We start from the raw sequence: 23,037 nt of genomic DNA on the forward strand, positions 1-23,037 counted from the left end.
ACTCATTTATTTTATATCTTGCAGTATGTATTGTCCTCAAATAGGCGTTCATCTCAGAAAATTAGTAAATATCTTAGGTGTAGCAATGTCTGGGAGCAAGGTAACTTAAAATTACCTTGTATTTGAAAAGATTTCACAGACTTTTAAGTTTGTTTCTTTCATTTATTTAATATTCATATGATGTTACATCTTATTACCTGAGAGTATGATCTGTATGCCAACATTGTAGGTTAAGGATTTTATAAATCATACACATGAAAGCTTTATATATGACAATATCTCAAATTTGCAACTCCCTTTTGAATTGTACACAGCTAAACCATTGAAAAGGTGTACAAACAGAAATCTATAACATGTAAAATGTGAAAATCCACAAAGTACAATATTTGTGTTTTCATTATACAAATAGGTCCCAGGAGCTGACCCCTGACAAGTATGACAACCAGGACCATTTCTGATATATATACATATATAATAAAGCATAGAGTGAAATGATGGAATGTGTTAAAAAATGTAACTCTAAGGTTTAAATCAAGACGTCAATAAGAAGTGTGATGGTGCCTCAAAACTTCATTTTGCAGCACTATGTCATTACAGTCGAGAAGCACTCTCCCCTTTACACTACTGTGAGAGATTTAGACATGGGACCTTTTCCCCAGCTCTGAAATGATGTAGGGACTCATGAAGATCCAGAAAGCTGTTTTTGTGGGTCACGGGATGACTCTATCCAAAAGTTGAGATGATGCTAGAAAATATTGGGATGGGTTGCTGTGTTAAGGAGAGAGTAGTGCCTGATAATTTTAGTGATGGTTCTAAAATTACCCAGGGACAAGTCCCAGCTTCTTCAATTCTCCATCCTCCCTTTACTGCAACAGAGTGCTCCAACTGCTTCACCCACCTTTTGCCAGTGGGGCTCCTACATCTTCCATCTTCTTCCTAATTAACAAAGTAAATCAGATCGCTGCCTCTCACAAGCATAAGTGTCAGCCACCAAGGATTTTTTACATGAGACTCCACTCAACCCCCCCACACTTGTGACTGAAATAGTTGCAGCTCCTTAGCCTCCCTTGATAGAGGCCATCCTCCGGTTACAGACCCAGCTCTAATGTTCGAGTACAAGAGAGACACCTCCCTTGTTTGCGCAGGGGACTAGTGTTATAGGACTGGCAGGCTGTATTTTTCTCTTGAGTCTGGCTGACCAGACAGAACCTGTTTTGTGTCACTGACTCCTCCCGCCCCCTTGTGCCCATCCTGCCAGGCGCTAGTACACCCCTCTCCCTAACATTTACATTGTGCTGCTCATCACCGGGGGCTGATCAGCTGGGATCAGTGCTTCCCCCGCTCCAGTGACTCCAGCAGCACCTGTCCTTTCCCACCATGCCCGGCTGCCCTTTTGCCCCCATAACTCTCTGCTCTGTCCCAGCGGGTCCGAAGGGTCTCCTGTTAGCAAGAAGTGTGTGTGTGTGGGGGGGGGAGTTTAAACCTAGGGGGGAGCTCTGGGGGGTCATTTGGGGGAGGGCCGGAGGGAAGGGGAGTTAGGACGGAGATGCGGGAGGGGGGCAGGGCAATGGGGAAAGGGAAGGGAGCTGGGGGGCGAGGGGGAATGAGGACGAGGGAGCCGGGGGAGGGAACCGAGGCAGGAGACCGCTGCGCCCGCAGAGGGACCAGCGGGTACTGCGGGGGCCGCTCCCCCCTCCCGGCCTGGAGGCGGAGCCGGGCCCGGCGGGGCGGGGCGGGTCTCTGCGTCGGGCCGCGCCCACCTCCCGGCGCTCACCGGAGAAGCAGGAAGAAGCCGCGGAGCCTGGTGCGGCGGGGGGTCCGAGTCCGGCTCTCGCTGCCCGCGGCCGCCGCCGCCATGGCCTCGCTCTTCAAGAAGAAGACGGTGGATGGTGAGCGGGGCGGGGGTGTCAGTGTCTGTCTGTCCGCTCGCCTCCCTCCCTCCCGGTCAGGAAGGGCCTTGTTCCCGCGGGCCGCTTCCAGCGGAGCCTCCCGCGGGCCCCTCCTGAGCACTATCCCCCCCACCCCACTCCGGCCGGGCTCGCACGGACTCGGGCCCGGGTGTGTGTTGATCGGGGCTGGTCGGAAAACAAGGGAGAGGGAGGTGCAGCTGGAGTGACTCATCTATAACCTGGTGAGTGTGTGTGTGTGTGAGGGGGACACACACACCCGCCCCACGTATTGAAAGCGGCAGGGACAGCTGACAAGTCGGTTACACGCGGCAGGAAGTCTGCAATAAGTGGAACTTTTTTGCTCAGTACAGTTTTGGGAATATGTTTGCACCGTCTCTAAGAACATGGGGTGACCCTTAAAGGGCGGTGCCTCGAGATAATAAAGTTGGGTCGAACCTAAAGAGAACTGGGGGTGGGGGAAGTGGTTTGTTTGTTGTCTTTGGTTTTTGGACCAACTATATTTTTAGCTGTTCGAAGTGATACAAAAATATCTCTAACTTAAAGAATCAGCGGAGCCATGGAAACAAGTTGCTCTGTTCTGTGAGAACACTTTTCTGTTTGTTTGGTGAAGAGAAGAGCAGCTAAACATTGCTACAGGTTCAAAGAGACTGGTGTCTAGCTGTGAGCTCTTGGTGTTCTGTAGCTATCAAATCACGGTGTACTGTCTGTTGTTTGTATATATAGATTTAAAGTGTTAATCTTGCTATTTTGGGGGATAAGTTTTACCTACGCAGTATTAAATCCAATGCAGAAATAAGAACGTCCTTTTAAATACTTTAAAAAAGGGCAGCTTAATCCCTCATAAGAACATTTCTTGCATCATCCTATATTCTCCAGTAGGCAGGTGGGCTTAATTGAAGGAGAGTTGCTTGTCTGTTATCAGCAAGAGTTTTGAAACTGATTATGCAATACGTTCACCTAGCAAACCATGTGCCGTCTCACTCTAAAACAGGTCACAAAAAGTGATGCTTTGTGTATCAGCCAGTTGTATTTCATCAAGCAAAGATTAGTATTTTCCATTTCTTGTCTGGAAGAGATTTTGAGCGCACACCAGGGAGGAGTTCAGAAGTGAATTTTTTGCCACCTTTTTGTTTGCTTTGATCATGAGGGCCAGTTCAGTCCCCTTGGGACAGTTGTCAGCCTAGGGTTTCAGGAATGGAAAGTGCCTCAAACATGTCTATGGAATGCACCATACATTGGGCATGAAGGTGAGTAGGTAGTATGGAGTTGTCCCTTTGTGCTATCCGGTGATCTCCATATGCAGGGAGAGGGACGTTTCTGCTATTTAAAACCTTTTCATCCCTTTCGTGCTTCTGGAACAGGGCTAAGGATCTCACCCTTTGTTTTATTCCTCTGTGACAGTTTGCTATTACAAGCTCTCATTTTCTATTGGATTCTTCATTTGCAGAAACTAATGGATGTGCCTCTAGTTACTGTGAATGCTAGTTACTATCGGTTGTCTGTTGCTGTAGTTCTTTTAAAGTAGCTGAGAATCTCCTGTGGTGGCAGAAATATAAAGAAAATGAATCTGCTGACTTTTTCCCTGGCTTTTAACTTGTTTAAAATGCTAGTGCCTTTAATGGGTTCAGTTTCTACTCTGCAAGTTTTTTAACAAAAAGGAATATTTCCTGTAGAGTAAAACTATCCATGCTAGTCTTATATATAAATATATTTCCATCACTATTTCTTCTCAGTGTTCTTAAACTATATATAGCATAGTAAAATTTCACCTTTCTCCCTCTACCTCCGGTAAAGTCCTCTTTTAAAAGTATTTTTGACAGAGCTCATGCTTGATGCTTATCTGTTGAATTGCTTCCCTTGTTTCTCTGCTGGGCCAAAATACATGGTTTTTATTTTCAGTTTTTATTTTTCATATATTGGCTGTCTACTCAATGTCCTTTGAAAAGTGTTTCTTGAAAATGTTACTTGTGGGGTCTTGGGAGCAGTAACATGACTAAAATGGCCCCTTTCAATATCATTTTTCATTAAAATATTTTGTTGGAGCTTATTACTGCTGAGATAATTTCAGACTTAGATGGCTTGCAGTGTCTTTGCACATCTGGGGAAGGAAGAATCTGAATCGCTACTCTTTTTTCCAGAAAGATTGATGTATGCTTTAAAATGAAGATTGTGGCTGCAGTTTCTGCTTATTGTTCATGCTTTAGTCATCTGACAGTAATTGAGCCTGTCTAGATTGCATTTCACTTGTTACCCAATTAAATGAGGAAAATAGCAGCATACTGAGACAAGTGTGTGTTTGCTTTTGTGGAATACAAAACCATGATGTAGACTTAATTATAGGAACATTATTTCCTTTTCAGACTGTTTTAAACATACTTTTTTAATAGATGGAGGTTGCTCTGTCTTTACAATATAAACCTGAAAAGGGTTCCTGATTTCTCATTACAGCACAGCTTTCAGTAACTTATTCATCTTTCTTTTTATGTTACATTTAAATGTTTGAGTATGAAACAACAAATTCTATGTTTATTTATTATGCAGTTAAATCAGATGAAAAGTCATGTAAAGGGGCATCATTTCTGAATGTTTTCAAATCCAAACTTGTTTGCATGTCTTACAGTGCGAAAATCAGATAAGCATATAAATGTAATTCTTATAAAATAGACTAGAAGAAGCCCTCTAACCATATCAAAAATCAACTGCTATTGGTAATTACATCATGGTAATAATACACTATAGTATGTTAGGTATGCAAATTCAACTCTTCTGAATCTTGGTTCATACTCAAGCACTTTTTTTTTCTCTGTTAGGAAACCCAATAGCATTAAACTCCAGTACTTGCTGACTTTTTTACTCTTTAGAATTCTGCAAAATTAGAGCAATATAGGAGGCTGCTTTGAGTATGCAGCCTGTACTCAGGAGAGCTATTTGTCCTTCCAACAGCGGAAAGGGAGTTCTGCTTTAGGAATAAATCCCTCTGTACATTTTAATGTTCACTGTAAGACCTACGCAGCCTAACAAATGAAGACAAATCTTTAATGGAAGCTGAAATGACTGGTTCTATATCAAAATTGAAATTCGCTTTTAATATATACACTTTATCAAGTAAATTCCATAAAGCTTCTATGTAAACAATAGTATGAAGAAAGTATTTTCTTGCACTCACTGAAAGCAATTTGTACTGTCCTGTAAGGAAGATAGTTAAGGAACTGTCTCTGCCCTCAGATGTCATTTTCTGTTGTTTGCAGGGGCAGTATACAACGGTCATCAATAGAGCATTGTTCATATTTGTTTCATAAAGGTCTTATATTAAGTGTCATGTTTTGTTATAATGCTAGCCTTCAATTTCTGTATGCAGCTGCTAAAATTTCATGATCTGGGCTTAGGGAGCTTGTATATGATAAAGTATTTCTATGACATCACATATTGATAATCTGTTGGCAAATGGAATCATAGGACCCAATCTAGTGAGACGCTCATTGTGGAGTGCCTGCAACACCTTACAGGATTGGGCTTTTAATGATGAGTGGGGAAGATAGACAAATAGCACATTTAAGTCAAACTTTGAATGTGTAAAAATAGGTTTTTATTTTGTTGTGTATGACACTTCACTACTGAAAGTGCCCATCCTTCTGGAAGGTGCTCAGGTACTATGGTGAGAGCATGGTATAAAAATCTATCTAGATATTCAGTACTACATGGACACCCCTATTGTTGATTCGGGATAAAACATTCTAGTTTTTGTGGTAGTTGATGTGACAAAAGGGGCTTTTGTGGATGGATGTTAGTTTCTAATATTCTAAGGACAAAGTTGACAGAGTATTGAAAAAGTAGTTTGTGTAGGTCAGTGCTGAATTTCTATTCTTGCAGCTATGAGGAGTGTTTACTAAATCTAACCTTTTATTCCAAATTTCCTTGTTTTTGTTTGTTAAAAATAACTATATGCTTGTAAAGATTCTTAAATTACTGATATGTACTCAAAATCAACTTCAATTTAAAGGTAGCCTAGTTTAAATACATTAAGAAAAAAAATCCTAGCAAGGCAAGGGAAAGGAGCACTTTTCCATTTTCCCTTTGTGTTCCATTTAGATATGCAAAAGGGGATCTTAGGTGAAGCCCTAATGCTGAGTGCCTGTTGAGTCAGTTGTCCAGGTCCTAGAAGAACTGAGTGTCTGCCAAGTGTAAGTGTCATGGTAGTCAGAGAAATCCTAAGAGGTGCTTAATGGGCTTTCTCAAACCTCAACCCCCATGGGTGCCAAAGTTGCAGACACACTCACTGGTTAAATTCCTTTAAACGAAAATTTAGCATTAAAGCGACTGCCTTTGCAGGAATTCAATTTCCAGAACTTTCTCCTCAAAAGATACAGAATGTGCAGCAGCAGTCCAAGCTGCTGCTCTCCACCACTGTATATCAATCTTCCTATGCCCAGATCCCTTCCTAAGGAGTGAAACTAGTAAGAGGTAATTCAGTGACCAACCATTCCCAGTCCATCCCCGGCTTCTCTAAGGCTGCTTAACAAAGGTGTGGATAGACATGTCCAAAACTAGGTTCTGGATTGCAGGACCACTAACTTTTCCCATAATGGATCACTGAACAGCTGGGAGCAAAGCTGTATTTCTGGGCTTGCTCTTAAACATTGTTCCTTTTCCGCAGCCATTAGGACAGCCAGAAAATTTTAGCTAAATTTTGTTAACTTTTGGTTAAGTGGTAGGCACATCCTTTAAGTACTGCTATATATTTGTTTAGATTGGATTACTACCTTATAGAATTGCTCCTCTCAAAGAGGGTGTCAGAAATGGATAAAAGACTTGACCAGTTTTCACCCAATTCTTTGTCGCATCGCTTGTGGCTTGACTTTTAGTTGAATAAGTGCAGCTTTGTTGCATATGGGGAGGGCAGGTCTCTATGCACCTCAGTGAGTAAGGAAGGAAGCAGGGCCTGGGGATTCACATCTATCACATTTTCCCTGCTCTATAGAGAAGGTTCAACTGGAATCAATACTATTGCTCTGTTAAAGCAGCTCTGGAACAGTTATTTGTGGGGAGGGAGGATTCCTTCCCCCAACCCTATCATCCCAAACCTCATGGACCTCTCCACTGAATAGTTTGGCTACAGTGGCTGAGATAAGGAGTACTTGGCTCACATTGCTGTGAAATAGGAGTTACAGAGATATGGTTTTCTGCATGGGGAAGTTGTTCTTGACACTTCCTGCATGATTAAAAGAGACATGTTTATGGAATATAGAAGTCTGTTGTGCCAAATGCTTCTCTCAGTTGCACTGGTACAAACTCCATTGAAGCCACTTAGGTTTCACTGGTATAAAAGGAGAACTTGGCCTCTAGTGTTGAAATTTAAGATAGTATTTCAGACATGTAAATTTATATTCCAACATCATTGCATATATTTGATATTTATAGTCCCAGTAGGAGATGCATGCTTTACTTTTGTAATAAAAATTTGATTTTTATCATATGTTTCAATATTGTTAAGCACTGGGTCTGAAGAATTATTTTACTAACTATAAATATTTCCTTTCCAGATGTAATAAAGGAACAGAATCGAGAGTTAAGAGGTACACAGAGGACTATAACCAGAGATCGAGCAGCCTTGGAGAAACAGGAAAAACAGCTGGTAAGTAGAACAAAGAATTTTAGTTTACCTTTTTCAAACAAGTAAGTGTTTGTTTGAAATTTAAATAAATGGCAAGAGAATGTCTGTTTCCTACCTGAATATCAGAGGGGTAGCCGTGTTAGTCTGGATCTGTAAAAAGCGATAGTCCTGTGGCACCTTGTAGACTATCAGAAGTATTGGCGCATAAGCTTTCGTGAGTAAATACCCACTTTGTCAGAGCCAGGTAGTTTACCCACGAAAGCTTATGCGCCAATACTTCTGTTAGTCTGTAAGGTGCTACAGCACTCTTTCTCTCTCACACCTAAATGACAGTCGTCAAAGTCTTTCTGACTTTCCCCACTATCTACATTAGTTAGCTTATAGTGTTTCACCATTATACTTTACTATACAATAGTTTTTGATCTCATAGGGGCTAACTTAAAAAAATTAAGGAAATTAGTTTGGGAAGTGGATTGGACTGAAGATCTTGTGGATCTAAAAGTGGAGGAGTCCTGGAATTACTTCAAGTCAAAGTTGCAGAAACTATCAGAAGCCTGTATCCCAAGAAAGGGGAAAAAATTCATAGGCAGGAGTTGTAGACCAAGCTGGATGAGTAGGCATCTCAGAGAGGTGATTAAGAAAAAGCAGAAAGCCTACCAGGAGTGAAAGATGGGAGGGATCAGCAAGGAAAGCTACCTTATTGAGATCAGAACATATAGGGATAAAATGAGAGAGGCCAAAAGCCATGTAGAGTTGGACCTTGCAAAGGGAATTAAAAGGTTCTATAGCCATGTAGTAAAAGGTTCTATAGCCATATAAATAAGAAGAAAACAAAGAAAGACGAAGTGGGACCGCTAAACACTGAGGATGGAATGGAGGATAAGGATAATCTAGGCATGGCCCTATCTAAACAAATACTTTGCCTCAGTCTTTAGTGAGGCGCATAGGGCTAATGGCAGGATGACAAATGGGAATGAGGATATGGAGGTAGATATTACCACATCCGAGGTAGAAGCCAAACTTGGACAGCTTAATGGGACTAAATCAGGGGCCCCAGATAATCTTCATCCAAGAATATTAAAGGAACTGGCACATGAAATTGCAAGCCCATTAGTAAGCATTTTTAATGAATCAGTAACAAGGGTTGTACCGTACGACTGGAGAATTGCTAACATAGTTCCTATTTTTAAGAAAGGAAAAAGTGATCCAGGTAACTACAGGCCTGTTAGTTTGACATCTGTAGTATGCAAGTTCTTGGGGAAAAAATTTGAAATAGAAAGTATTTAAGGACAGAGGTCAGTGGTAATTGGGACAAAATACAACATGGTTTTACAAAAGGTGGATTATGCCAAAGCAGCATGATCTTTGAGAAGTTAACAGATTTTTTTAGACAAAGGAAATGCAGTAGATCTAATTTACCTCGATTTCAGTAAGGCATTTGATATGTTTCCACATGGGGAAAAGATGAGGATAAATATGAAAATTGAAAGGTAGATAAGGAACTGGTTAAAGGGTAGACTACAACGGGTCATACTGAAAGGTGAACTGTCAGGCTGGAGGGAGGTTATTATTGGAGTTCCTCAGGGATCGGTTTTGGGACCAGTCTTATTGAATCTTCTTATTACAGACCTTCCCACAAAAAGTGGGAGTGTGATAATAAAGTTTGCAGATGACACACAGCTTGGAGGTGTTGCCAATACAGAGAAGGGCCAGGATATCATACAGGAAGATCTGGATGACCTTGTTAACTGGAGTAATAGTAACAGGATGAAATTTAATAGTGAAAAGTGCAAGGTCATGCATTTAGGGATTAATAAGAATTTTTGTTATAAACTGGGGATTTATCAGTTGGAAGTAACAGAGGAGGAGAAGGACTTCCGAGTATTGGTTAATCACAGGATGACAATGAGCTGCCAATGTGATATGGCCGTGAAAAAAGCTAATGCTGTCGTGAGATGCATCAGGTGAGGTATTTCCAGTAGAGATAATGAGGTGTTAGTATTATTATACAAGTCACTGGTGAGACCTCATCTAGAATACTGTGTGCAGTTCTGGTCTCCCATGTTTAAGATGCATGAATTCAAACTGGAAGAGGTGCAGAGAAGGGTTAGTAGGATGATCCAAGTGTAGCGAAGTGAAGACTCACGGGCTTGGCACCCCCTGCTAGTCATCTTGGGAATTAGCTCTTTCCAGCCTTCGGGGCCCCTGTACCAGCAGGTGTCCCGCCTGTCTCAGGCCCTGTGTCCCTTTCCTCAGGGTTCTACCCCCACATTCTGGGTCTCTCCTTCCAGGGGAACCCCCAATCCTCTAAACCCACCGCTACTGCCAATCATCATCTAGCCCCTCACTCACTGGGGCAGACAGCAGTTTGTAATGGCCACTCATCATTGGCAAGGGGGTTCGGACCAGCTGCTGCTGTCTATTGCCATGCTGCACCTCTGTAGCCCCAGTACCTGCCTTAGGCCTTGCACAAGGCCTGCAGCCTGGAGAGTTGCCAGGCTGGAGTTCCCCCAGCTCCTTTGCCCTATTCCTCCAGCTCCTGGCCCTCAGCCCTCTTGTCAGGGCCAGCTGGGCCCTGAATGAACTGGCCACAACTGTGGCTGCTTTCTCATTCAGTCTAGCTTGCCTGCTTTTAACCCCTGTTCTCCAGGAGTGGGGCAGCTGCCCCACTAAACCAAGGAATGGAAAACCTGCCTTATGAAAGGAGGCTGAAAGAGCTTGGCTTGTTTAGCTTAGCCAAAAGAAGGCTGAGGAGAGATATGATTGCTCTCTATAAATATATCAGAGGGATAAATACCAGGGAGAGGGAGGAATTATTTAAGCTCAGTACCAATGTGGACACAAGAACAAATTGATATAAACTGGCTGGCCATCAAGAAGTTTAGACTTGAAATTAGATGAAGGTTTCTAAAGTTCTGGAACAGCCTTCCAAGGGGAGCAGTGTGGGGAAAAGACATATCTGGCTTCAAGACTAAGCTTGATAAATTTATGGAGGGGATGGTATAATGAGAGAGCCTAATTTTGGCAATTAATTAATCTTTGGTTATTAGTGGTAAATATGCCCAATGGCCTGTGATGGGATATTAGATGGGGTGGGATCTGAGTTACTACAGAGAATTCTTTTCTGGATGTTTGGTTGATGAGTCTTGCCCATATGCTCAGGGTTTAGCTGATTACCATATTTGGGGTTGGAAAGAAATTTTCCTCCAGAGCAGACTGGCAGAGGCCCTGGGGGGGGTTTCGCCTTCTTCTGCAGTGTGGGGCACAGGTCACTTGCTGGAGGATTCTCTGCACCTTGAAGTCTTTAAGCCATGATTTGAGGACTTCAGTAGCTTAGACATAGGTTAGGGGTTTGATACAGGAGTGGGTTGGTGAGATTCTGTGGCCCGCGTTGTGCAGGAGGTCAGATTAAATGCTCATAATGGCCCCTTCTGACCTTAAAGTCTTAAGTCTAAGGCCTTGTCTACACTACCACTTTACAGCGCTGCAGCTTTCTCGCTCAAGGGTGTGAAAAAACCCTGAGCTCTGCAAGTTTCAGCGCTGTCAAAGTGGCAGTATATACAATGCACCAGCACTGGGAGCCGCGCTCCCAGCCCTGGTAGCTACTCTCTTCATAGGGGTGGGTCTCTTTTAAAGCAGTGCTTTAATGTTGCTAGTGAAGACATAACCTTAGTCTTCCTGACTTTCTAATAAGTGCAGAGTCAGAAGCTGTGCTGTTTTTCATGATATAACCTGATTCTTTTTTGTCCAGTAGCATTGGTAATTTTGGGCCAATGTTTCATAACCTGTTCTAAAATATTAAAGCATCAATTGCCCTATGGATGAATTTGTCTTGCAGAGTTCTTTGGCAGCAAGTGAATATACTGTTGACTCAGTAGCCCAACATTAGTGCTTTGCATTCCAATGTGAGTTGTTGGGAATTCTATCCCAGACACGACCCTTCCATTATAGATAGCAAGGGCCACAAGCTTTGGAAGCAGTGCTCTCAGTTCTTAAGTTACAAAGCAGTCAGAAGCATGACTGAGTCATTGAAGCTTATTTAAATGAACATCAGTGGTGAGGGTTTCAGAGAGAATATTAGGGCTTATCTTCAGTAGGACATTTCATCATCTCCAAACACAACATAACTTCACAGCAACTGTAGACAAAGTCTAACATTGTTACCTGGATGTAGTTATTCCTATGGTCTTTGTAGAATTTCCCTACAATCAGCTGACTTTATTAAACATAACTGGCATAACTCACTCATTGAACGCTTGATTGTTGGAACATGTCCTTTAGTTTTATGTCACCTCATACCTCTGTTAGTGGAGATATACATCCAATTACATGCCTTGATAGATGACACAAAAACTGTGTGGAAAAACTAAGTGACAGTCCATTCCCTGGTTTAATAGTTAATAAGACATTGCCTTGTATGGTGACAGATCTTGTGTATATCAGTTTTGGCATGAGAAAAATTGGAGAGCCTCAAAGATGACTATTCTTGGAAATTTTATCCTTTTCTAGGGATTTAAGATATGTCTGATAGGTTATGTAGATGGTTAAGCTACCATTATTTCTTTTAGTGCCTTGATTTCCGTAAAGAAATTCACCTTGAAGCTTTGAATGCACTCATGTCAGTAAATTGCTCCAGAAATATATTTGTGCATTTTTTTTCTCTTGTGAAGGAAGAGGTGAAGAGAACAAGTCTTTGAAAGATGCAATCTTCTATTGTTATCCTTGCTACACAGACTCTAAGGAATCTGAATTTTCAAAGCCTGGTACGCTTGTTATTTGAAAAGAGCAGGAAATCGTAAATGAATGAGAACATTGTCCTGTAACAATGGTCTTTTGCTGCTACTTAAATAGAGAGGCAAAGCAAATATTTTTTAAAGTAGATGTTGCTCTGTGATAGCATTGTTACGATTATTTACTATTTTTATATTTATGTCTTTACTTGGATAGTGTGGACAGTTTTGATGTCTGATCAGTATTGTATCTTGCTTACTATACTGTTGACTTGCTGAATTTTGAGAAGTAGTAACATGTGACTGGCTGTATCAACTGGCTTAAAATTTCTTCATAAAAACAAGAACTGTGGATTAATCTCATCTTTTACTTTCAGAATTAGTGTTAGTTATGAATACATCAGCTATATAGCAACTTGATTCCCTGGCACAGATTCAGTTTGTAATTAACAGTTTAGTAATACTTGGCATTTACAGTATATAATATTTCATCTTGAAAGTGTGCTTTTCATACCATAATGAGATGTGGGCTACAAGAACTGATGTATTTAACTGGGAAATGAGCTTTCATGGGTGAATACCCACTTCATCAGATGCATTTAACTGGGAAAACTAGTGCTTCCTAACATTTGCTGTTATAACACTTGGAAATCTGTGTCCAAAATATGCATTCCCATGTCACTCTTATCTTAAACACATAATATTGGAGTTGTATTTAAAAAGCATGATAGTTTCAGTGACATTTTTAGCACCTTGTAAAGTGCACTCATCTCTTTTATATGTAGGCTACAAAAACAGGATTACCATTCCATTTCATGCCCACAGTACTTTTCTATTGATATCATGTGCTTCACTTGTACACTTGTATTTTCTTTGGTAAAATTGCAAATATCTCATGAAATTTAATTTTGTTGTATGAAGCAATTTCTGCCAAGCTAGTGTACCAGTTTCAAAATATTATTTTCCTATAATACTTCCGTATTTATAGTTATTTCTTACACATGAGGTATCTCTTATGGTCGCAGGATGTTGTCTCTGGTGTAGTGGTAAAACCAAAGCAATTAACATTTGTTTTGAAGCATCTCCGGCAGCTTTGTATCTCTCTTGCTGTTGGTTCTTCAGTGTCTATATGCTGTAGTCTGGTGGCCACTATTTACTGTCACAGAGCAACTGGCTATGCTTCATAGCAGCCTCTTAGACCTCTGTTGCATTCAGGGGAGGGTAAAGCACCTCTCTCTTTCTGGCAGGTGCTTTCCCACCAACAGCTGTGATGCTGTTATTACACGTAGTTTTACTTATTGCTTATTCCCTGAGAAAAAGTTGTCAGAATTGTGACACATTAATTGTATATGTTCAGTCAGTAACATTATGGCAAATTAGAGATGAGCCCTATTTTTTTTCCTCTTCAATAAAATGCTTGGTATGAGGATTTTATATAGTGATCAAATTGATCACCATGTTCTGTGAAGAACTCTTAAGACAGAGGTGCAAAACTTTCCTTGCCTCCATTAGATTAATTAGTCTTGTACCTCCTCCCTGTAGTGGTTATAGAATTATCTGGGCATAGGCTTTGCCTAGACTAGGATTTAGGGTGTGATGTTAGCTTGTGGCAGTGTAGACAAGGCACAATGCATTTATTATGTGCTAAAATGATTGAGTTAAATCCTGAGGGGCAGGGGAAAGTTTGGACTTCAACTGTTTCACGGGTTACTTCATGCAGTCTGCCTTCCAAGAAAATAAAACTCCATAATCTTTAAGGAGATGAGCTAAAGGGTAAAGTTTTTCTGGAACCTACAACCTGTTCAAGTATGCTCTGTTGCTTATGTGGCCACTAGGTTGCAGCAGGCGAATGCAAGAGGAGGGTCTAAGGGTATGTCTACACTGAAATTAAACACTTGCAGCTGACCTGTGTCAGCTGGCTCAGGCTCAGAATACAGGTCTGTTTTGATTGCCGTGTAGATGTTGGGGCTCAGTCTGGGGTCTGGGATCCTCTCCCCTTGCAGGGTCCCAGAGCTCTGGCTCCAGCCTGAAAATCTACAGTAACTCCTCACTGAACGTTGTAGTTCTGTTCCTGAAAAATGTGACTTTAAGTGAAACAATGTTAAGCGAATCCAATTTCCCCATAAGAATAAATGTAAATGGGGGGGTTAGGTTCCAGGATATATATATAATTTTTTTTGCCATACACTACAGTACTATAGTTGGGAGGTGCCCCCACCTTACCCCACACAGGCACAACCCACTGGCACTGCAGACAATGAGGCAGGCAGGGAGGCTGAAGGTGCTGTAGGCTAAGAGAATCATGTTGCGCAGCAGCAGCTACAGCTTCTGCTACTCTGCAAGCACCGGGGCTGAGGGGCTCAACCCTCGGCCTGCCCACACCACCTCTTCCCCCAAGGCTCCACCCTTAACCTGCCTCTTCTCTTCCCTCCTCCCCCTTTACTCCACATGCCACATCCTTGTTCCTCCCACCTCCATCCCCTGCCTTCTGCCCTTGGCAATCAGCTGGCTTGCAGTGTGCAGGGGAGATGGGGGAGGAGCGAGGACATGGTGCGCAGACTCACCCTCCCCCCCCCCCGCCAGAGCAATCAGCTGGCTTGCAGTGTTCGGGAGGCAGGGGAGGGAGGGGAACATAGGTGATGGCTCCGGGGCTGGAGCACCCATAGAAAAAATCAGTGGGTGCTGGCAGCTCTCCAGCCCCCGCCGCTCCAGCTTAGCTCCTCCACGAGCGCGCTGCTGCGTCCTGCTTCTACCCTCTCCTTCCCAGCGCTTGCGCTGCAAAACAGCTGATTCGTGGGGCAGGGAGGGAGGAGGGGGAATGTGGTGCGCTGGGAGAAGGGGCGGAGATTTGGGGAAGGGATCCAATGGGGGCAGGAAGGGGGTGGGGAACTTGGGATGCGGGTGGGGGCAGGGAAGGGGCGGGGGGCGTGAGCATCCACTGGTGCTGAAGGAAGTTGGTGCCTATGGACGGGAAGCCTGCATGCTGTGTCCTTGCTCCTTCTTCCCCTTCTCCCCCACCCCCGAACACTGCAAGCCAGCTGATTTCTGTGGGCAGGAGGTGGAGGGCGGCAGGAGGGGGAAGGTGCTGATCTGTGGGGTCTGCCAGCGGGAGGGAGGCGTAGGAGAGCTGATGGGAGGGCGGGGGGAGCCCTGCCAGCTGTGGACAAAGCAGGGAGCCAAGCGACGTTATAGCGAAGTATTGCACAACTTTAAATGGAGCATGTTCTGTAATTGAGCAGGGATGCAAGATCGAAACAATGTTAAGTGAGAGGACGTTAAGTGAGGAGTTACTGTACAATGCTGTTAAACAGCTCCATAGTCCAAGTCAGCTAACATGGGCTAGCCTCATGTGTCTAGATGCAGTGGAGGCTTACCTTTAGATGCAGTGGAGGCATACCTTTTAGACTCTCCCACCCCTGGTATCCCAGAGCCCAGGCTCCAGCCCAAGCCTGCAGTTCTACACAACAATGAAACAGCTCCACAGCCTGAGCTCTGCGAGCCCAAGTTGGCTTCATGGGCCAGCTATGGATTCCTCTTTGCTGTGTAGATATACGCTAAAAGACCAAGAAGGAGATGAATTGGCAGTGGCGCTGGTCACCGTTAGTTCTTAACATGTATATTTATCAGCCTGTAAACTAAAGGATCTCTTTAAAGTACACTTTAACTCTCTGTATATGATGCCATGTCAGAATGCACAAGTAATATCTACCTCTATGTAAAAAATGGTATGTCAGAGAAGTGCACATTCCCACAGGGTAACACAAGTCATTCTGTTAGTGATAGAGTATTGTCATCTATTAAGTTTTTTTCTTACTATAGACTTCTGCTAGAAAGGGAAATATTCTTGCATCATTTATCAGTTCCTTCATTCTCAAAGAAGAGGTTTGTGAATGTGTGGTTAATTTATCCAATCTAGTATTTATTAAAAAGTGTCTAGTTGTATAACTTTACAGAATTCTTGTTCACTTAATGTGAATCTAAAAACTACTTTCCTTTCTAAAAATAGGAACTGGAAATAAAGAAAATGGCAAAGACTGGTAACAAAGAAGCCTGCAAGGTTCTAGCAAAACAGCTGGTGCAACTGCGAAAACAGAAAACTCGAACCTATGCTGTTAGTTCAAAAGTCACCTCCATGTCAACTCAAACAAAAGTGATGAATTCCCAGATGAAGATGGCAGGAGCTATGTCAACCACAGCAAAAGTGAGCAGTTAAATCAATATAAATGTCTAAATGTAATTCATGTTTATGGACACTTTCATACTGAAACTCAAATACAATAGGTAGCTTGCAAAAGTCTTTACAACTTCAATGTTAACTGGAAAAATTAGCTGGAGGTAAATGTATTGTGTAATGCTACATTTAGCAGTGAGATGTTTACAGGGCAAATATTAATTCTTGTTTTGAAAAACACTAAATTAGCCATTCATAGCTTGCTGGTCAATATCTGCTATTTAAACTAGCAGACTCTCTTACAGTTGATTTATAAAATCTTTGTCATAGCCCAGAAAGCTGTTCAGTGTTAGTGTTTGGGTAATGATTAAAATGGATCCTGTAAGTCTTGATACAGAGGGTAATTAAGTAGACTAACAAACAAATAGCTTTTCATTATGCAGTGTCTTGCCTTTAAATTTTGTCTGTCATGTAACTGCTTCTAGTGGATAAAGCCAAAGTAGGGTACACTGATTCTAGAAATCAAGGCAGTATGTCACCCAGCTTTATGACTTGTGTGAAGATGAGGCATTACTTTCTGGCTGACACTAAATGGCTCAGTGATCTAGAATTCTCTTTCATCTTCACCCTCTGCACACCAAGGAAATTGTCTTAAATTGTTTTGCTGCTTGTCTCATAAAACTAATGCACTGTAATTTGATTTGATGCAGGAAGTAGCTGCTAGGAAGACTTTGCTCTTAAAGGGCCACTATGAACAATGTGTTTTTACAAAAAATAAAGTTTTAAAAAAAAAACAGTTCAACCACCTAAAGCTGTGGCTGTGCAGTAGGCCTTTTTTCCTCCAAGAGATGGTACAGCTGACTCCTTGATCAAGTTAAACAAGACAGTTTATGCTAACATGCACCTTCTTTCTCTCCTGTGACCTCCTTGCCTATCATTCAGAAAACAGCTTCACATATGTGAGGAAGTTAATCTTGCTTTTTAGAACTATCCCGTTTCTCTCTAGCTGAGCGTTCTTCTCTCTGGGCTCTTTATCCTTGGAATGTTTTAGATTAAACTTCTTAAAGCAAACATAGTGGTATAATCACAGTGGTGGAACAAAATCAGTAGAAATGTCAATAAATACAGATCTTAACAGATTTGAAAAAACAATGAAGCAGGTTCATCAGTGGGCTATGCAACATTATGGAGACTGAAGGAGAATTAAGTTATTTTGGCCACCTAATGGTTAACTTTTTCAGTTAATGCAGTAAAAAATACAGAACTAAAAACATTGACTTAATTTTGGAGCCGTAGTGTTCTCTGACCCATACCAAGATCTACAGGCATACAACATTCCACTAAAATCAGATGCAACTCACTGTCTAGTTGCCTCAACAAATAACATGAGTAAGCAATTTCCAATATCTTGTCCATAAATGTATCTGTAAATAGAACACTGAATTTTACTGTCTATAAAACTAAAGCACACACTTCTCTGATTGGAGAATATTCCTCCCCCCTCCCCCGAAAAAATGTATTATATCCACTGACAACCCTTGAATTGGAAAAGAAGAACAAAAAGCTGTTTTCTCAAGTTAAACAAAATTAGAAATGAAGGCAGACACGTTTTCCTTCAAGACTTCAGTTTTAAGTTTCTAATATATCAATTATTAATGTATCCTTTTACACTAGATGTCCATCTGTTCCTAAAGTGTATATAGCACTTTCTACAAAGAGGCTACTTCCTTTATTTTTTGCACATACAGGGTATCACAATTTAGTGTTTGACATGGAAGCTGCTTTGTGGTGACACAATACCATAGCTTTATATTAATGAATCAAAAAGGAAGTAGTATTGGATGAATGTGGTTTTTACACACCTGTGATAATCAGTGCCATAGAGTTTGGTAAAATATTATGTTGTGTAAGGTTTAGTAGTGTGTAGCGGAGGTTTTCCTAAGTGATACCAAGTGTTCAACCTGTACTATTAACTTTTGAACACCCTGGCATTTGCTATTAGGAGAAACTTCATATTTGCTACTGCATTATCCTATATGGAGAAACATCATAATGACTTCATGCCTTCTTCCGAGTGGTGATTGATGAAAGTGTTCTTAACTTGCTTTAAACATTATTGCCGTTTCCATCTGTCTGATAACAATTAGTTGCCTAATTATGGAACTTTTCTCCTCCTCTCCTATTCTCATCCTGCAAACCAGAAAAGTGACCTTAAATTAAGAAAAAAGTCTAGCTTGTTGTTTATACTGCACTAGTCACAGTAGTAGATTTTATTAATTACTAGACAAGGGCCCAATTGAGGATTCCATATACACCCAAAGCTCCCACTAAAGTGGGAATCTAGATGTGCAAAGCATGCAGAACCTGGCCCCAGGTTTGTTAGACTAGAAATCACTTAACTTTGCATATTCCGTGTACTGCACAAATTTGTGCAATTTTATGATTAATATTCTCTAATATTAGACAATGCAATCTGTTAACAAGAAGATGGACCCTCAAAAGACATTACAAACTATGCAGAATTTCCAGAAGGAAAACATGAAGATGGAAATGACTGAGGAAATGAGTAAGTTTTATGCGTTCTAATAAATAATTTCAGCAAGCATTGACACTATCAGACAACTAAACCGGGTAGGCGCACCTTAATGCCGCTTCTGAGTATTACTAACAACACATGAGATTACTATCAATAAGCGATGGTTAAAGGGAACAATGTTTCACTTTCTGCATGGTTACTCTGGGTATTTGACAGTACTGTGTGTATAGTTGTATGAAAGACCTGTAAAAATGAGAACAGAAAAATTGAAAGAGGCACTTAGGGCTGGTCTACACTACGGGGGAAAATCAATCTTAGATACGCAACTTCAGCTATGTGAATTATGTAGCTGAAGTCGAAGTATCTAAGATCGAATTACTCACCGTCCTCATGGCGCGGGATCGATGTCCGCGGCTCCCTCTGTTGATTCCGCAACTCCATTCGGGTTGGTGGAGTTACGGAATAGATATAAGCGCATTCGGGGATCGATATATCGCGTCTAGATGAGACGTGATATATCGATCCTTGAGCAATCGATTGCTACCCGCCGATACGGCGGGTAGTGAAGACGTACCCTGAGTGAGAGAGCTGTAGAAGAGGTGTAATACCTAGTACTACTACTTGAATCAGCTAAACCGAGGGAATATCCTTTTAACCTAACAATTAGAAATTCAGACTCTGGGGAATAACAGAGATGGGATACTGTTTTTCACAGATAGTAGAAACTTCATGTCAGCAAGTGCCATGGGGAGTTGCTGCTCTTGTGCAAGGAGAGAGAAGCAATAGCACAAGCTCTTCTGCTTTTTGAGAAGGGACAAAAGACTAGAATGCAATAGTAATATGTAGTTAACAAATATATTTGCTCTTGTTTACAAAGAAGAATATGTACTGGCTATGGGAATTCTGGAAATGAAGACTTCAGTGTTGGTGTACAGCTAAGCAACTCCGCCATCTAGTCTGGAGTTATGACTGAGCTTTAGGATTAAATTTAAAGTTTGGGGTTTGCCTGTAGATGTTGGTGTGTACACTGATCTGTAAATGAGAATAGTTGAAGGCCTCTGTAGAACTTGTAAAGTGTTTTGGGTAGAAGGGCAGGAGTCCTTAGAACTATCCTTCCAGCAACTGACTTCTACATATAAAACAATAATGGACAAAATAGTGGTACAAAGCAGTCAAACACAGCCCGGAACCCTATCCGCTCACTTACACTGGATATGAGGAGCCACCCTTTTCTCTGTATTACCACAATGGCTTATTAACTTATTAGTAGTTGTAAGTGTCAGTGATGCCACACTAATCTTGCTACTGGCTCTTGTTAACACAGTATTCTTCTCATTGTAAAATCTGCCACTGCTTTGCCTCTGCTGGGGGAAATGGGCAGTATTTTAAAATTTATACTATGGTGGTAGGCATCGATGCACCAACCCCTTAGTCAGATTTCTGCAATTTGGGGGAGCGGGGCGAGAAACAAGGTCTTTCAGGGGGATGTGGAGGGTTTTTTTAATTGGTCTGCTTTTTAAATCTAACAAAGAATTCTGAAACTAAATCCTTTCTGAAAAATGGTGAAATCAAACCTCTGTGTAAAGTGCTGGCGCATTAATGCCTAGTGCAATTGTTAGCACTACTTCAGGGGCAAGATTTAAAGTGCAGAGGTAGGCAGAGCACTCGTAGTTTGCCAGCATGTGGTGCTAGATGATGCAGTGCTGTTCGGCAAATGCACACAGTGTATGTTCCTTTCTCTTGCCGTCTCACTTAGTGATACTACTGTTGCCTGGCAGGACTGTAGAAGAACAGTGGGTTTTAGTTATTCTCCCACTTATTCTGTGAACACTAATCTTTCTGTACTAATGCAGCTCTGGCTTTTATTTTCCTTCCTAGTTAATGATACCTTGGATGATATCTTTGAGGGCTCTGATGAAGAAGAAGAAAGCCAGGATATTGTGAACCAAGTGCTTGATGAAATTGGAATTGAAATCTCAGGAAAGGTATGGAGAAATGTTCTTTAGGGCAGAGTCAAACACCTTCCTTTTATTTTTATTTTTTTAAATGTCATCCTAACAGTTTTCATTTTGTAGTTCTGTGCTAGAAGTCAAATGGTCACAGTGCATATTGTTTTTACTCAATGAAATTTGTGTTTCTTTAATAGATGGCCAAAGCACCATCTGCTGCCAGAGGCTTACCATCTGCATCAGCATCAAAAACTACCACCATTTCAGATGAAGAGATTGAACGGCAGCTCAAAGCTTTGGGAGTAGATTAGCCTGATGACAATATACAGTCTGCCTTCTAACAATTATTCAACTACAGACAGATGTAAAATGTACACATTTTCAATACAACTAATGTACTTTCCTTTAAAAGGAGAACAGAAGGCTTCAGAAATAAGCTGATTCATGGCAAAAAAAAGCTTATTTCTTGCCAGAGAACCATTATCAGTAGCACTGAATTCCTGAAATTGTTTTTGAAAAACTGCTTTATCAGATGACATGAATAGATAACTTGCATGTGGGAGTCTTTTGAACACCAGACTGAGATCTAGGATATACGAGTACATCCATTTTACACTAGGTCTGAATTCGGGTTGTGTTGCATTCAAGATTTATCCCCACAATTTAGTTGCTTGAGCAGCACTGGCTTTTTTTTTAATTTACAAAATGTTGGCTGGCAAGCAGAGTTGGAAAAATAACAATTATAATATAAGATCTTCATCTGTTTAGCTTTTTTGAAATTGTCATCCTATGATTGTTGACAGCATTTCTCTGGATAATATTTGGAGTGTTTATAAAATCACTACACATGGAAAGTTCTTAGAATATTTTATGATCTTGTCTTTACACTTTCAATTTGAAAAGGGATAACCTTTTTCTTTTGGTGAGAGAGAACCTTGACACTAGTAAGTGTAGGCCGTTATAGCTTTGTTTTTCCGGTGTCTTCAGTAAATTTGAGTTGCTTCATTCTGAGACAATTTTACTACTTACTGAAGGGTATGGGTGCAATCCAGCTCTTACTGACTTCAGGGGAAGAGGCTTGAACTAAATATTTTTAGTGAATATTTTGCATGAAAGGCACTGAATAAACTGTATTGTACTGTAACATAGCTAACTTCAACAGAATTGTTGTGCCTTTGTGTATATAAAACCTTGCTTATACCCTCCTGATTTTTCAAAATTTTATTAATCATTAATGGGTGAAGTAACTACTGTTAAGGCAGTTATTGCCAGGTACAAAATATTCTGAAAAGTCCCATCTACACTTGATAGCAGTCCATGCTGAAGTTCATATATGAAGTACTTCAGCACTTGGAAAAGGAATCTTGCCTGAAATCTCATGTGTATATATTTTACAGTACTTATCCCCTAAACAACTGTTTAAAGATACAGTATTTACAAAGGTACATGTGATTGCATATTGGCAGATGAAATCTAAATCTTATCAGAATGACTTGGCTGCCTTATTCCTATAATTGCTCCTTTTAGGTTAAAAAAAATGCTGGGCATTACATTGTACAATAGAAGGTATGGTTAGACAAGTGATTTGGATAACAGTATAATAGGAACAGGCTCAGATTCTAAGGTTTTCCACGGTCTCTGATCTATATCATCATCAGGTCCATAGAATAGCACTGGCTTTAAGGGGAAGCCATTTAATCAGAGTGCTTAGTTTCTAAGTGGGGAAGCAAGTCCTGAGTGGGATTGCTATTGTTACACCTGCCAATGCAGGACTGAGCAGGGAAATAAGTTATAATAATCAGTTTGTTAGCCCAGGTCTAGGTTTTGGTGTAGAAATACAGAATGCTGTTTTCTCTGAAAACATGGGGCCAAACCATGCATTTGGAATGTTCAAGTGTACATAATACACACATACACCCCTGACATTGGGGGTGAATTTTCTTTTACAATTTATTTTGTAAAAATCTAATAAAAGCTTTTATTCCCACAATGGCTGTCCTGATGGTGGGGTCTTGCATGTAAGTTTATTTAATAATGGACTTCATAATCTTTTGTGATATCACTTAGTAGGGATATTAGTTGTGAATTCCATCATTTTTTTTTTTTTAAATTTGATTGTTGCTATTGCTG

At 41.0% G+C, this 23,037-nt stretch overlaps 1 protein-coding gene across 1 annotated transcript; it reads left to right on the forward strand.

Moving 5' to 3' along the window:
• The first annotated feature begins 1,761 nt into the window (after positions 1–1,761).
• CHMP2B (charged multivesicular body protein 2B) lies at positions 1,762–22,899 on the forward strand. Its single transcript, XM_030580489.1, has 6 exons — positions 1,762–1,889; positions 7,451–7,542; positions 16,258–16,452; positions 18,886–18,988; positions 20,837–20,943; positions 21,105–22,899. Exons 1-6 carry the CDS (start codon positions 1,856–1,858, stop codon positions 21,216–21,218), a joined length of 645 nt encoding a protein of 214 aa, XP_030436349.1. The 5' UTR covers positions 1,762–1,855; the 3' UTR covers positions 21,219–22,899.
• Positions 22,900–23,037: the final 138 nt, after the last annotated feature.

The sequence above is a fragment of the Gopherus evgoodei genome, chromosome 1 (genome assembly GCF_007399415.2).
Source record: "Gopherus evgoodei ecotype Sinaloan lineage chromosome 1, rGopEvg1_v1.p, whole genome shotgun sequence".
NCBI classification, from domain to species: Eukaryota; Metazoa; Chordata; order Testudines; family Testudinidae; genus Gopherus; species Gopherus evgoodei.

Excerpts from the sequence above, each read along its gene's own strand:
- CHMP2B (XM_030580489.1), top strand. The coding sequence starts at position 1,856 with ATGGCCTCGCTCTTCAAGAAGAAGACGGTGGATG. Across the intron at positions 1,890-7,450 it reads CAAGAAGAAGACGGTGGATG|ATGTAATAAAGGAACAGAAT; the intron begins GTGAGCGGGGCG and ends TTTCCTTTCCAG. Across the intron at positions 20,944-21,104 it reads GAATTGAAATCTCAGGAAAG|ATGGCCAAAGCACCATCTGC; the intron begins GTATGGAGAAAT and ends TTTCTTTAATAG.